Source organism: Dryas octopetala, chromosome 9 (genome assembly GCF_963921425.1).
Source record: "Dryas octopetala chromosome 9, drDryOcto1.1, whole genome shotgun sequence".
Classification (NCBI taxonomy): domain Eukaryota; kingdom Viridiplantae; phylum Streptophyta; class Magnoliopsida; order Rosales; family Rosaceae; genus Dryas; species Dryas octopetala.
Genome location: NC_141374.1, coordinates 5571449 through 5586220, shown reverse-complemented (window position 1 = coordinate 5586220; position 14772 = coordinate 5571449). Strand labels below are relative to the sequence as shown.

Sequence of the window (14772 nt, the reverse complement as noted above, 5' to 3'; positions counted from 1 at the left end):
CGGTGATGGTGGATGGTGGTTCCTGGTGGTGGCTCTGGGATGGTGGTTCCTGGTGGTTGTGGGATGCACACGAGGAGAAACCATAGAAAAAGATAAACCAGAGAAGAGGAGGATAAGAAGAAGAAGACGTCGGTTCGGTATCGGTAAACCAACGGGTTTATGATTTCCAAACTACCACTGCCACCTTCAATTTGATAGGCGCATTGACACTGACTCTTCGGACAATCATCGGACGACCTTTTTTTCGATTCGGTGACATCGGTTTCAGTCTGTTCTTCAATTTTTCGGAAGAATCGACCCAGCCCTAATACCAATTATAAAAGAGAGGGTGGGGGTTATACCTTAGTCGAAGCTCATTTGGGGCTCTATGCAGTATCAAAAGTGTTTATTTGAAGTCTAATTTTCAACTTGGTTTCTCTGAGTACTTCAAGCTACCTAAAATCACCATTCAACTTGTAAATTACCTTAATACATTCCTAAGATCGCAAGGTTGTCGGTGGGTGGCCATATTTGTGGCAGTGGCCAACCAATGTGGCGACCCAAGTGACTTTTACAATAAATTTGTATTTTTTTTTTCTTTGGTTTCCAGTTGGTTTTGACTTCTAAAGGTCTTGAGTGGTCTGAAATGGACCAAAACACTAGAATACATCCCCGATGGCCTGCAGGCATAAAGGACCTGCGGTGGCCAAGGGTGGGGCTTATGGCACTTTGCTAAATTCTCAACTAAAATACGAATTGAGTTATGGGTTTTGAAGTCCATAAGTAGAGAAGAAGATCCATACCAACAACACCCTGAATGGTGGTTGGAGTCTTCAAAAATCAGCGAAAAATCGTGAGATCCCTAACTTCCTTTTGAGTTTCAATCCGTCATGTTTGATGGTGAAATGGAGAAATGGAGCAAGGATGTTGAGCGGCTCGAGACGAAGTAGCCGCGACCCTTGTGGGTCACATATTTAGGTCATGCAGGTCAGTCACCCGAGGCTTTTGATTTTTTTGGGGGGGAGGGGAGAGAATGTCATTGTATAAGCCCTAATTATTACTTAATAAAATGCCCTTCAACTTTATATGCTCATAACTTTCTCGGAGGGCTGCTATTTGCACACCCCAAAATTTTAATTTGTAAAATGACAAAAAACACCTAAAACAAAATTACCCAATACCCCATCCCCTCTATCTCTCCTTCCCTCTCTCTACCATCTCTCCCCGTCATAGCCCAACCCAACCCCGACCACCCCAGCCCCGCCCTACCCCAACCCCGACCACCCTAGCCCCGCCCTACCCCAGCCCCGACCACCCCAGCCCTGCCCCTTCTCACCCCAACCCAACCCAGCCCCGCCCCAGCCCACCCCAACCCAGCCCCGACCACCCCAGCCTCGCCCCTTCTGCTTGCAGCACCACTGCGCGCAGCGCCTTCCAGCCACCGTTTTAGCTCTCTCTCCCGGCGTGCTCACCCGGCATGCCCTTCTCTCTCTCTCTCGCGCTCTCTCTCTCTCTCTCTCTTCGAGTAGCTGGTTCGGCGAGTACTTGCCGAACGGGTCCTTGATGCTCGGTGCGTACCTGCCGAACAACACTCACATCGTTCGGCGGATGACTGCCGAACGAGTGTGACATTTTCGGCGGACCAGTGTCGAGCGAATGCGCAGATCGCGCGAGAGGAGAGAGAGAGGAGGTGGTGCTGCGGGGGAGGAGAGAGAGAGATGAGGGTGGTGCGGGGAGGGTGCGGGAAGGAAGGAGGTGGTCGGGTGAGGGGCTGGGTGGGTGGGTCGGGGCTGGGGTGGGCTGTGACGGGGCTGGGGTGGTCGAGGCTGGGTTGGGGTGGGCTAGGGAAGAGAAAGAGGGAGGGGGAGGGGGAGGGAGAGAGGTGGTCTGGTGAGGAGGGAAGGGGTGTGTTTTTTTTTTTTTTTTTTTTCTGAGTTGATGGGGTGTGTTGGATAAAATATGGATATTATGGTAATTGGGAGGGGTGTGTGTATGAGAAAATTTAATTATGGGAAGGGTGTGAGGGTGTGAAATGAGAAAAAGTAGGAAAAGGGTGTGCAAAAAGAAATTTTGGATAGTGCAAATAGCAGCACTCCTTTCTCGTCTTAACTCTGATTTGTGAACCGTTTGTGCCTACGCATGCACTTGTGGACTCAACTCCTATCTATGTCAAAATCAGCTCTTAGAAATATATTTTAAATAGTTTATTTGAAAATTTAAAACTTACATAATGATGCTAATTTGGTCCAAATTGGTTTAAGATCTAATTTAACTAATAATTTGGGGTCAAGTTGTCACAATACCGATCATAGATATGTCTTAAGCAAATTTTGCACATATGGCCAACATTAAAGACAATATCACATGGAATTTATGACATGATTCTCCTCAAGGCTCCTAATGATGTTGTATTAACATTTATGTTGCATATTTTGTCAAGATATTTGTATGATTAAGATATACTGGCTTCAAATTTAAATTAAGCTTTTGGTTTTTTTTTTTTTTTAAATTTTGCTAATTTTTTTAAGATAATAGAGAGAAGAAACATGTGAGATGATGATTTTTTTTTTAGTAGGCTTGGTTCACTAATTACGTAATTTATTGTAATATTTTGTTAAAGATTATTTTTGAAATTACAGTTATTGAATGCATTTTCACTGTTTATGTTATTTTCAAATATAATACCACACATTTTTACTGTTTTCATTTCAAACACATGCTCAAATTAAGTTACCATTTTTGAATCTTGAAAAGAATTCCAAGTAGTCATGGATCCTTGTCCTTCTCTATGTGTTGGAATTTCATTTAATAGGTCACAGCCTCACAGGGAACTTAAAGAGAAGGATTTATTCCTGGCCAAAAAAAGAGGAGGATTTATCAATGGCCAAAAAACAAAAAAAGAGAGGAGGATTTACAAGATGGCCCAACATTACTCCTCCATCTGAGTAATGAAAGGCAATCCAATCCATGTAGAATAGACCGGTGCACACACACCACATTAGAACTTAGAAGTCATTAAAGAACATAATCGAACTCCAAATGCAATTTAGTGATCATCTTACTCTTTTTTATGGTTAACAAGTTAATACAAATCTAACCATCATTTTAAACCCACCACATGATTTAATCTCATAATATGAGCCATTTATGTTTTAGACCCCACTTAAAAGATTATCTTTATAAATAATCTCCAAAATCAGAAATTATTTAGTTATTTGTTGATAATAATAACTATTTATATGTTTTTATAAAAAAATAATATTCGTCTATTTATTTGATCACAGTTAAATGACTAAATGATTTCTGCGTTGGTTGATTTTTTGCAATAATAGCTTTGAAGGAGGTCTTAAAAAATAAATGGTTCGAATTAAGATATTAGTCATTTGGTAGGTCCAAAAGAGTGATTATCTTCGTATTAACTTACTAATTAATTAACTTTAAAGTGCTTCTCATGTATACAGATTTTCTTTTAGGGTGAATGCATCCACATTTTTTTTTTCAAATATCCAATGTCGAGCGCTCAACAATGGTCGCGAGTGCTCGACAATGATATTTTTATAACATGCGAGCACTGCAAGAAGCACTCAACACAGTTTCCTCCGCCGATTTTTTAGGGTATTGATTCCCCAACGGGTTCACCTCATACTCTCCTAAAGTGTAGAATGAGGCTTATGACCCAAAATTCAAAAATTAAAACTTAACATAAAATCAACAAACCATGTACCGAGCTCTTAGAGAAGAAAAATACACTGCCAAGCACTTGACAATGGCTGTCAAATGCTCAACAACGGGAATCCATGAAAAAAATATGCAAGCGTCCACCCTAAAGAAGGATTATACATATAGGAGAAGGATCCTTGGCATCATATGGATCCATGACATCATATTTTGTTGACTATTTAATCTTTGTAAGGATGATCTTTTAATTGAGACCTACAAAATAAACGGTTTGTAAGGATGATTTTTATCATGGTTTCCAGTTTACCTAATTTTTTGCAAAGATGATCTTTTAATAAAAACTTACAAAGACGGTTCAATCGTTAAACTTCTATATGGAGTGGACCCCATTAAAAACTTGTGTTAAAAGTAATATGTCATGGATCCATCTCCTATATATATATATATCTCCAAATACAAAACACAGTTGCATAAACAAAGCTGCAATTATGTGATAAAGAAAGTTGAAATTCTGAGAAGATGCTTCACTTTCTAAATTACATTCTTAAGGTGTAACTGTGGCATTGTCATTATACACATAAATACATATATTCAAGCAATGTATAAAAATTAAAATTATGCAATACAAAGAGTAGTGGAGAGAGAGAGAGAGAGAGAGATTTAATTATTGAAATTGTACAAGAAATTTACGACCATAAAGTTCCATATGAAACAATGTACCGGATTTTAGACCCCAGATGCATTACATTCTTCTAGTAGGTTCAGAATGTTATGTTCAGGGGCACTAAGAGATGGTAAAATCATGCGATTGGTTCGTGTTTGTCTTGGTTTCGTTGCTGCACCTTCGGATTCAAGAGAACCCCCTTCCATCATCACTGGTAAGTCACCTCTCCTTGGCACAGTTGCTGATACTCGCTCCTTCCATATTCTCCCATCCTGAAGGTCAAATAATAATCAGTATTCTATACATAACAGTATTCACACAAACAAATTTTTGGGAGATAATTCCACTTAAAACACAAATAAATTAATCCATTCATGGCAATCTTATGTCAGTTTTCCACATGTATATCCCATGAATTCTTGGGTTTTAGACCACCATTTTTCCTGGCCAATCTAATATTTATTCCTGTGTATGTTTGTGATTAGAACGTGATTTAAGGTGGTCAAAATCACTGTCAAACCACATTAGACATTGGGGTTGGGGGAAGAAACATCTACTTTTTTGAGATATTATCAACCAATAAGATGGTGCTTTAAAAAAATTAGTACAGATTGGGTAAAAATTGTGAAAGAAATCTAACAATTATATTGGAAAAAGTCACCATTCTAATGCTTATAGATAACAAATTTTATCCTACATAGATCCATGGAAAAATGGGGCAAAGACCAATGACTTTACAGCCTTATCCCTATATGGTAGGAGCAACTGTTGAGTACCCTTTATTCTTGAAATAGGCACCAAGTTTTTCTTGTAATAGCAGACACTTCTTTTTCATATATGTTAGAAGCTAGTGATAAACCTTCAATAGCAAAACAGTACTCACCATAATTCCCACCATATCAAGCAAACCTTCAATAGCAACCATCCACTTAATTAATTACATTACTGTTAAGCACTTACAACTGCCATACTGAATAGTGGACCAGAATACTTAAACTAAACAGTAAACAAGTATAGGTTTGCTAGTATCTAGTGAGCAGTGTAACTTCCATAAGAGTCGCACAAAAAAAAAAAAAAAAGCAAAAAGAGAAAATCAAAACAAAATAAGTTGTACTTAGAAAACAGGGTCATTGAACAAAATATCTTCATGGGATTCCTTCACAGAAACCTTCTTGTGGGATTTTCATGAAAAAAGAGAAATATTTTGATGCTTACTTTTCTAATTCTAACTTCCAAGAATGAAGTAATCTGTCTTCCATGCATACATATATAATATCACCACATATTTTGTCAAGCCACATAATGTCTTAATAACATAATAATTAATAGGGCATCAGAATTAGAGATTTTTTAAACCTAAACCAAAACATCCTCAGTCTAACACTGACAACAAAATTTGTATTCTCAGGCAACTGAGGCTTTCCATCCAATCCAATCAGCACAATTGACTACAATCATTACCACCAAATCTACTTGAAAAACATGAAATGTCATCCTGAACCAAAGGTAAAATATTCCCCCAGCTGATCAATAATCGCAGTTGAAACAGTTAAAAAAATTAAAAATCAGTTTCTACTTTATGCCGCCCAACTATCTATATCATTCTATATTGCTAACTAATAATGAGAGATTCATTTAAGGAAGCCAAGATTTTATCTTACATTAAGAATTGAAGGTTCAGGTAACGGGCACTGAATTGGTCGATCATTGTCAAGAGGCTCAATTGGATGTTCAACTGGCTTAAACTCTACTGCTACTTCAATCCCATGAGAAGCAGCGGCGAGGGCAGTTGCTGAACCTGTAACCTCTGAATTTGGAGGTAATACTTCCCTCTCATCCTGAACCACAAAGAAAATTTACATGAAATTATGAATGCACACATGAATGGCATAAATATAGCAGAAAATCTTATGTTGTTTAGGAATTCAATGGAACAAGACAATCACAAACAAATGAAATGAAAGAAAGTAGGAACATACCAAAAGGAAAAAACCAAACCAGTTAAATGAAGCAAAAAAAAGAAAAAAAAAAAAAAAGAAATCACCACTTAAATGAGCCCCATAACAATTAAATCGGTTATATGGTTGATTCAATAAATAAGAGAATAATGAAATTCAATAAACTGCTAGCACAGTAACATGGTTCTTATTCTTTACTGCAACTGCAGAAACCTATAAGAGAATGTCAATGGAGGATAAAACGGTTAAAAGAAAAGCTGATGACTGAGAAGTCCAGGATCAGGCGGTTAAGATCTAATAACACAGCAAAGGGTCCAATGCCAAGAATATTGTTTCAAAATAAACATATCCAAAACCAAGTAGAAAGGGTCAGATCATTGAGAATATGGTTCCACAATAGAAGACTAGATCAAGCCCCATTTCAAAAATTGTAGAACCAAAGAAAAAGTCAACCCCAGTCAAAAGAAGGCAATCCAAAAGCAATCTAATAACTACCTTAAAAAAGATTAATTATAGACATACCCAGCCAAAGGAACAATAAATATAGGATTGCAAGTTATTCAGCATAGAAGAGTAGAGAATAAAAGAGGTCTTACAATGGCACTCTGGCTGCGTCGATGACCAGTTCTGCTAGCAGAGAACCTTGAGAAAATGCCCACCATGGTTTTGCTTTAACAAAATTGTTATTCACACAAAAGGGTGTTCTGATCTTGGCTTTGTTTGTCCTACTCCTACTGTCCTACATATATTATGATTAATACAGGGACACCCAGATTCTCAACGATAACAGAATGGTGCCCCAATAATCTTTGTTTCGTTCCTTTTTGAGAGTTAGAGAGAGAGAGTGGAGGGAGATGAGGCGGATAGATTAGATTAGGTTGCTTGACGTAATGGGTTTTGTCCGTTTGGGATTCCCTTTGTCTTGCTGTAGACTGTAGTGGGTATATGTTTGGAATTGGTACAAATTTCAAAATTAACAGAGCTGTAAGTTGTTAGTTGTGACTGAGAAGAAACAAACGGACACTCTCTCTTCTTCATTTTTTTTTTTTTTGCCTTTCGCGTAAGAAATAAAAGGGGGGAATGTCAAAAATAACGGTGGGTTCAAGTCCGGCGGGTCCCCGACCCGAATGGAGCAAGGGATGGGTTCGAGGATATTTTGAGAACTCCCATCAATGGTTGGGTGGGGTATTTTTTTTCTTTCTTATAAGTAAATATGGACATTTTTTTTTGGGTCTTTTTCTCCGAGGTCCATTTTGAAGGTTTTTATGATAATAAAGTCCACTTGGGCCATGAGAAAACATATATGCCTTTAATAGCAGACAAAACTGATTCTATCTTGTCTTTTTGAAATAGTGATAACTTTGGAAGTTAGTTGTACTCCGCTTTATCATTTTGACTTTTATTGTCGAAAGTAGATGCTTTTCTATTATTGCGGTAGAGATTTGTTGTGACTGCTCCATTATTAAGTAAGATTTTTGCTGAAAGTGACTACGCCTCCATCATATTTTCAATGTTGTGGAGTTCTTTCATCTGTGAGATTATTTCAGAATTGCGCGTCACTTTCTTCTTCTTGCTCTTGATGTTCTCTTTGTGACGTAAGTTTTTCGAAAGCTTCATGAGTTTCTGTGCTCATGTTTAGAAGAGGTCCAAAGGGACTATTGAGAAACTTTTCTATGGTATAAATGCTCATATATTGTTCTTCTCCTATAAGTGTGAGCTTAGGAAGCGTACTATCAAACCTATCAAAATCCTCAATTTGTGCTCCTCAAAATCTCTGGATATGCTCAATTGTTGGCGTCCATCTATTTCCTGCTATTGGAATGACTGAGTACTCACTTTTGTCAAAGCATACTAGCTAGGTGATAAGCTTCATTATGAACTTTGTTAGGGAACCACTCTGGAGGAATGCTAAAGAAAACTATGCAAAGTTTATGCAACCTTTTGAGATGTGCTTCTACTAAAGACTGGAACTTAGGAGAAAATTGTTGGAGATGGTTGTCATTGGAGACATATAACTCACTAAAATAACCAAAATCAATTAGTAACTCTGACTATTTCTTGCTTGCCTATGTACTTATAACTACAATGCCAAGGTTTCATAGTCTTGCTTGTTGATACGTGCTAATGCTATGCTGATGTATGGGTTGCCGCAATCACACAATCTAGCTTCGAACAAAAACATGGTGGTATGATTTGCGTGACTATATCCATGCCTGGCTTAAGGTAAAAAATTGACTGGTATAGTGCTTTCTGAAGTTCTAACTGCAAAGTTGTTGCTGCTTCTGTGAATTCTGTAAATATTTTCTGCTTTAGGTGAAAAGGAAGTTGTCTCACTCTTGCTCCAAGTGATGTGTAATCGTCACATGGTATAATCGTCACATGTGATCATAATCTGCTCCAAAGAATTCTATATCATGTTTTTCTATTTCTATCTTATTTTTGCTGATAATTATACCATTATTAATAAATTCGTGTAAGACTATTTCTAGATGTTTTTTATGCTCATTTTTATTTTTTTCTATGAATAAGTATATCAACTACATATATACTGCAAAAGGAATCATACTTCTTAAATATTTGATTAATCTTTCTTTGAAAAATGGGTAATGCATTATTTAATTCGAATGGCATGATAAGCCACTTAAAATGTCCTTCAGGACTAGTAAATGATGTCTATTCTATTGATTTAGGTGCTAATCTAATTTTCCAAAATCTTGATTTATAATCAAATTTACTAAAATATTTTCTAGTTTGTATTTTATTTATTAATTCATCTTTATTAGGTAATTTGTAACTATTTTCATATGTATTATCATTTAGTCTTCTGTAATTGTAAACTATTCTAGCTTTACCTCTTTTCTATTATGAATGTTTTCTAACTATAAAATTTGCTGACCTGTGTCTAGACTTGGAAGGTCTTATTACCTTTAGATTTAATAATTATCTAAGTTGCTCAAATTTTTGCTTGTCCATGAGGTTGCATGGGCAATCTGCTGTTTTAATTCTTAGGTCTGGATATATGATATCTAATTTTGCTATTACCTTATTTTTATTCCAGTGCTTTTGGGGATCCTTTCCTATAATCCTACTTTTCTCTACTAATTGTAATAGTTCTTCTAATGTTTTTGGCCTATCTAGATTTCTAATGGTGCTAGTTGTCCTAATATTAGGTATGAATGCTCAAATATAATTTCATCAAATTCTTCTATTTGATCAGTGATTATTTCTATGTCTTCTATATGTGGTCTTTGTAAATCTAAACGTATGCTATGGTGTGTGTTAGGCCTTCTACTATGGTAAAAGCCATTTTTTGTGTTGTAATAGTGTTTTTGAGGGTGCAGTTCCACTATGGCGTTGATACTCAAATTTGGGTATCAGGATTTTATACCTAATTAAATTATGTCTAATCATGATTAATTGACCTATAATTTAAAATTTATAACTTAAATATTTATGAAAATTATACCATTAGTTATATTTTTAGAAGATCTTTAATTTAAGGTCAATATTGAATATATTTGAATATTTTATTTGTTAACTCAAATTATAATTTCTCTATTTTATTACTCAAAAACGATAAAACACAATATAATTTATTTTATTTTATTTCATGATGGGGTACACACAAAAAACACATAAAGGGAACTACACTAGGAAAACAACTAAAGTCTAGAATGAAGACATAAAATTAAACAACAACACCCAACAACAAAGCCACGAGGAACGAACGGCACACTGGAAAAGTAGAAAGCAAAAACAATAAACGATCTAAACAACCACAATGCATGGAACGAACGGATGATGATTCCCAACTCAACCATGTGGTGCATTTCCTTCTCGGATCCAGATGTGCTTAATCAGGATGGCTTTCAAGGATGCGTTTGCATTTCTTGACTTGATCAACTGCCTCCGAGCATTCATTTTTGGTAATGAGAGTGGTGGACTTCTGGTCTCACATGGTTCTACGCCGTCGTATTCTTGTTTTGCCCTTTTAGTGCTGACTGCTATGTCTATTGGCTCATTGATGTAGTCATCTTCTGGGCGCTCATCCTCCACGATTATATTGTGCAAAATGATGCACGCCTTCATGATATACCCAAGGTTGACCTTGTCCCATATACGGACAGGTCGTTTTATAATTTGCCACCAGGCTTTTATAATCCCAAACACTCTCTCCATATCCTTTCGGTAGCCCTCTTTTCTCTTTGCAAACAACTTGTTCGAATCTCCTATAGGGGTATGTAATGAAGTAATCAGAGTAGTCAATTGAGAGTAGATCCTGTCTACAAGATAGTACGAGATTCTGTATTGCATACCATTCACGGTGTACTTGACACGGTGGTTCTGGCTGAGAATCTCAGAATCAAAGAGATGTAAACAATCGAGCACCGTGATGTCATTATTGGATCCAGGAAACTCAAAGTTTGCATGCCATATCCACGTGTCATACGAGGCAATGGCTTATAGAATAACAAAAAACTAGCTGTTATAATTTTTTTGTGATTTTTTGGCATTTTTTCAGATTTTATTTTTTATTTTTTATAGATCTTTTATAAATTTTTATGTTTTGGAGCATCCAGATGACACCACGTCACCAATACGCACAACAACTGGTGCAATTAAAAAAAATTAAAAAAACCAACGGTCAACAGATCTAGATTGCTAGTGTCTTTCACGCGCGCCTAAGGGAGTTGCAGGCCGGTGCTGTCAGGCTAGGTCCCATCTTGTCGGCCACTACCCGATTTTTTGCTCTCACTTTTTCTCTCACATGGGTGGGCCCCACCACCCATTACCCTCAGCTCAAATAGTCCTCACCCAAACCCATGCATTGCCCTCACTTATCACTCTTAAATGGGTTCACTCTTAATTCTCCAGCCCACTACAAAAGTGTGTAAAACCCATTCAACACTCTCACTCTCACTCTTACACTCACCATTACGGATAACCTTAGGAGGGTTACTCTGGTATGTTGTTGTTATTCCTTTCTTAAATAATGTTATTCCTAAAGGTGTGTATAAAAATCCACCTATAAACTTTTTAAGAAATTTAATCATAAAATGAATGGATATGATCCTACGGGTGATAATAAAGTCATTTGTAATGTAAATTGATGTCCTTCTATTCTTATAGGTATGTTACTTATATAATAAGTTAATGTGACTGGATATGTATTAAATTGTATTACTTTTGCTGATCTAGCTATTTTTTGTCTAAATTGTTCTAGAACTAAATTTTTCTTCATTATACCTTTGGTACTACTAGTATCTATCATTGTTATAGTTTGTTTTTTTTTTTTTTTTGAAAAATTCTATCTCACATTTAATTGTTAATAATGAACTAAACCTAATATTTTATGTATTTACATTTGTTATGTTTTATGCTTTATTTACTTCTAAAGAATTACTTTTAACCGGTTTTCTATTAGTATACATACAATAATCTAAATCTAATGGCTCTTCCTCTAGTTCAAAGTTTGAACTACAAATGTTAATATTGTAAATACTTTCATTATCATTAAAATTATTTAAATTATATACTGATTCTAAGTTTTCATCATGCTCTATATTAAATTGCTCTAACAATTATATCTTACCTCTACTTGTTTTTCCCTCTTTTGGGCAATTTGGTCTTATATATATGTCATATTTCTTTACATAAATAATATTTACATTTATTTTTATCTTCTAGTGCTTTGTATTTTCTAATCCATAGCTCGCTATTTCTTTTCTTATAAGTTTTGATAAATATTTTCTTTTTCTAAATGTTTGTGATTTTCGTATATCAAATATATTATTTTTATATTTATTATACTTAATATAATTTTTCTTCCTATATTTTTTGGTATAAGGTTTATAGGGTTTTTTCCCTTTATAACAACCATATTGCTTTGTACAGTATGTATAAAATTGTTTCTTAATTTGTCTTTTTGCTTTAATCTGACTACATTTTTGTCTAACTATATCATAAACATGCTGAACTCTTGGTCCTATTAATGGTTCTGCTCGTTTAAGGTGTTTCTACCATTATGTCGATATTGTTTCACCTATAGGTCAATTAATTTTTGTAATAAAAGTATCTAACAAATTTAAATCATTTATTCTACCTATACTACCTAAATATTTGAAGAAATTTGTTGTGTTTTCACCTATATATTGTAAATCACAGATTTGCAATTGTTCTAAGTTCCTAATAGCTCTAATATGTTCTTCTTCATTCATATAGTGTCTAACCTATTATGATCTAAAAATTTTGCTTTTATTAAATATACAAAACTTGTTATGTTAAATGCTCTTAGTGAATTATTATATTCTTCTGTATTTATCCTTTTCCAGTTTTGAAAGAAATAAAAAACCATTCCATCTAATGTATGCTCAAAATAGTCTAACATTTCTTTGGGTGAACCAAAATCTAATATCATTGATGAGTGTACACATCATTTTTTTCCCATAGTTCTATTATTTTTTCTCATTGCTGGGAATTTATACTATCTAAATTTAATATGTTACCTGCTAAATTTATTTCTCTAACTTCTAGCATGTGTGGTATTCTATTTTTCCTTGACATTGTTCGGTCATATTCTCTAAATGTCATTTGTTCATTTTCTCTATTTGGTGCTTCTCTATATATTTCCTGCATGTGTACTAGATAATTTGTTCTGACCTATAATGAGTTTTTGTATTTAAGCTCCAAATCCTTAGGTTCCAAAAGTTACATTGAAATTTTCTCCAGTCTATTATGCTGGATTGCATTCTATTTTATGCTCTAATAAGTTGTTATATTCCCTAAATCCTATAATATGTTCTAGTCTAAGTCAAGAATTAATGCTACAAGTTCCTCATTATTTTTCATATGTAATCTTAAATCATATGTTTTATATTTTTCTAAATATTCTTCTTCTTCTAAATTATCTATATCATTTATCAATTTATCCATTATAAAGTCTAAATTTGCTTCAACTAGATTTTGCTCTATATCATCAAAGGCCATATTAATATGTACTCTCTTCAATTTCACTTTCGATATCATTATTATCGATTTGCCTATAGTTTGAAAATCTAATTGCTGCTTATCCATGCATCTATGTGCTCATATATATGTGCATTGCTAGGTTGTTTATTATTTGCTCCAATTTTTAGATTAGGTAGTTTTTACTCAGTTTCTTCTAAGAAACTGTTGTCTACTGGTCTAGCTTCTATCATATTTATGTGTTTGCTTCTAAACATTTTTACTAAACCTTGAAATTCAACATTAAATTTATAATTCATCTTATCAAAAAAATTTCCTATATACATTAAACTAATGCTCAAATTTTTATAATCGTCTCTCATGTTATATTTTTTTCTTCTTATACTTACTTTAATATTTTGACTACATTCACTAATTTTCATAGGAAAGTTAGGTATACATTCTATGACTGCTAAGTTTTTATTTAAGTTTACTTCAGTTGTTGCTATTGCAGCTTGCTCATGATTTTCCCATCTATCATCATATATGTAAACTGCTTTGATTCCTACTTGTGCTCCAGCTATTCTTACAAGTATTGTTCCTACATGTATTAGCCTATAATGTTGTTTCTTAAGTTCTTTAATTGCTTATGGACTTTGTAAATCTAATATAACTTTTTTGTCTATACAACTAATTTCTTAGTGACTTATGCTACTCACTATGCTTCTTTTACTTTCTAATATTCCTACTTTATATAAGGAACTCCTATTTCTTGGAGTGTGCTCAAAACCTTTCCTAAGAAATTCTTATGCTTCTACTCAGATCACTTATTTGCCTTTTCTTCGAAATAATTCCATTTGCTATTATCAAATGGGTTTATTTTCTTTTGCTTTGTTACTAGTTTTCCTAAGGTTAAACCTTCCAGCTTTTGTACTAAGTATGAAAGTAGTGTAGCTTTATGATTTGTCAAGGTTTTACGCTACTATCTGTTCTTCAAGATTATCTAATTTTTCTGAATATGTTTACTAAAAGTTGAATTATGAAATTGTTTTGTCTAATAGGTATATGATAGTTTGGAATATTAAATGTGTAATCTAAAATTCCTGCATGTGTTGTATTTGATTATATTTCTTGAAGTGTTTTAAGGGCTTCTATATATTTTGCACTAGTTTTTGCACTTTGCATATATTTTAATAGCTAATCTATTTTGTTATGTAAAATATCTACTTATCTGTTAAATCTTTTTGTGCTAACTGTATTTGCTATACTTGTTTTTTAAGTTGTTCTATTATTACAAGAAGTTTTTGAATATTCTTGTTATATATTTTCTTCTACTTGCTTGGTAATATAATCCAAATTTTTTCCTAAAATATTTGTTGAGTTTCTTTCTAGATTTTCCCTTAATATTTCTATTGACTGATTTTGTTTAAGTTGTTCTAACTTAATATTTTCAGATAAATTTATAAGTCAACTATATATACTATTTTATATATTCTATTCTTTGCTATGTAAGATATCCTTATATTCTTGGTTATGAAAATGAAAAAT

General features: G+C 34.3%; 2 protein-coding genes across 2 annotated transcripts; both read right to left on the bottom strand.

Moving 5' to 3' along the window:
• Nucleotides 1–4300: 4300 nt before the first annotated feature.
• Nucleotides 4301–7189, bottom strand: LOC147273392 (cystic fibrosis transmembrane conductance regulator). The gene is made up of 3 exons (XM_086257593.1): nucleotides 6876–7189; nucleotides 5983–6159; nucleotides 4301–4593 (listed from the first exon to the last, which is right to left on the bottom strand). The coding sequence occupies exons 1-3, from the start codon at nucleotides 6939–6941 to the stop codon at nucleotides 4384–4386; spliced, it is 453 nt and encodes a 150-aa protein (XP_086113719.1). The 5' UTR covers nucleotides 6942–7189; the 3' UTR covers nucleotides 4301–4383.
• A 2903-nt stretch (nucleotides 7190–10092) lies between these two features.
• On the bottom strand, nucleotides 10093–11551 carry LOC147273391 (uncharacterized). Its single transcript, XM_086228215.1, has 3 exons — nucleotides 11527–11551; nucleotides 10596–10739; nucleotides 10093–10508 (listed from the first exon to the last, which is right to left on the bottom strand). The coding sequence occupies exons 1-3, from the start codon at nucleotides 11549–11551 to the stop codon at nucleotides 10093–10095; spliced, it is 585 nt and encodes a 194-aa protein (XP_086084341.1).
• Between the last annotated feature and the right edge of the window lie 3221 nt (nucleotides 11552–14772).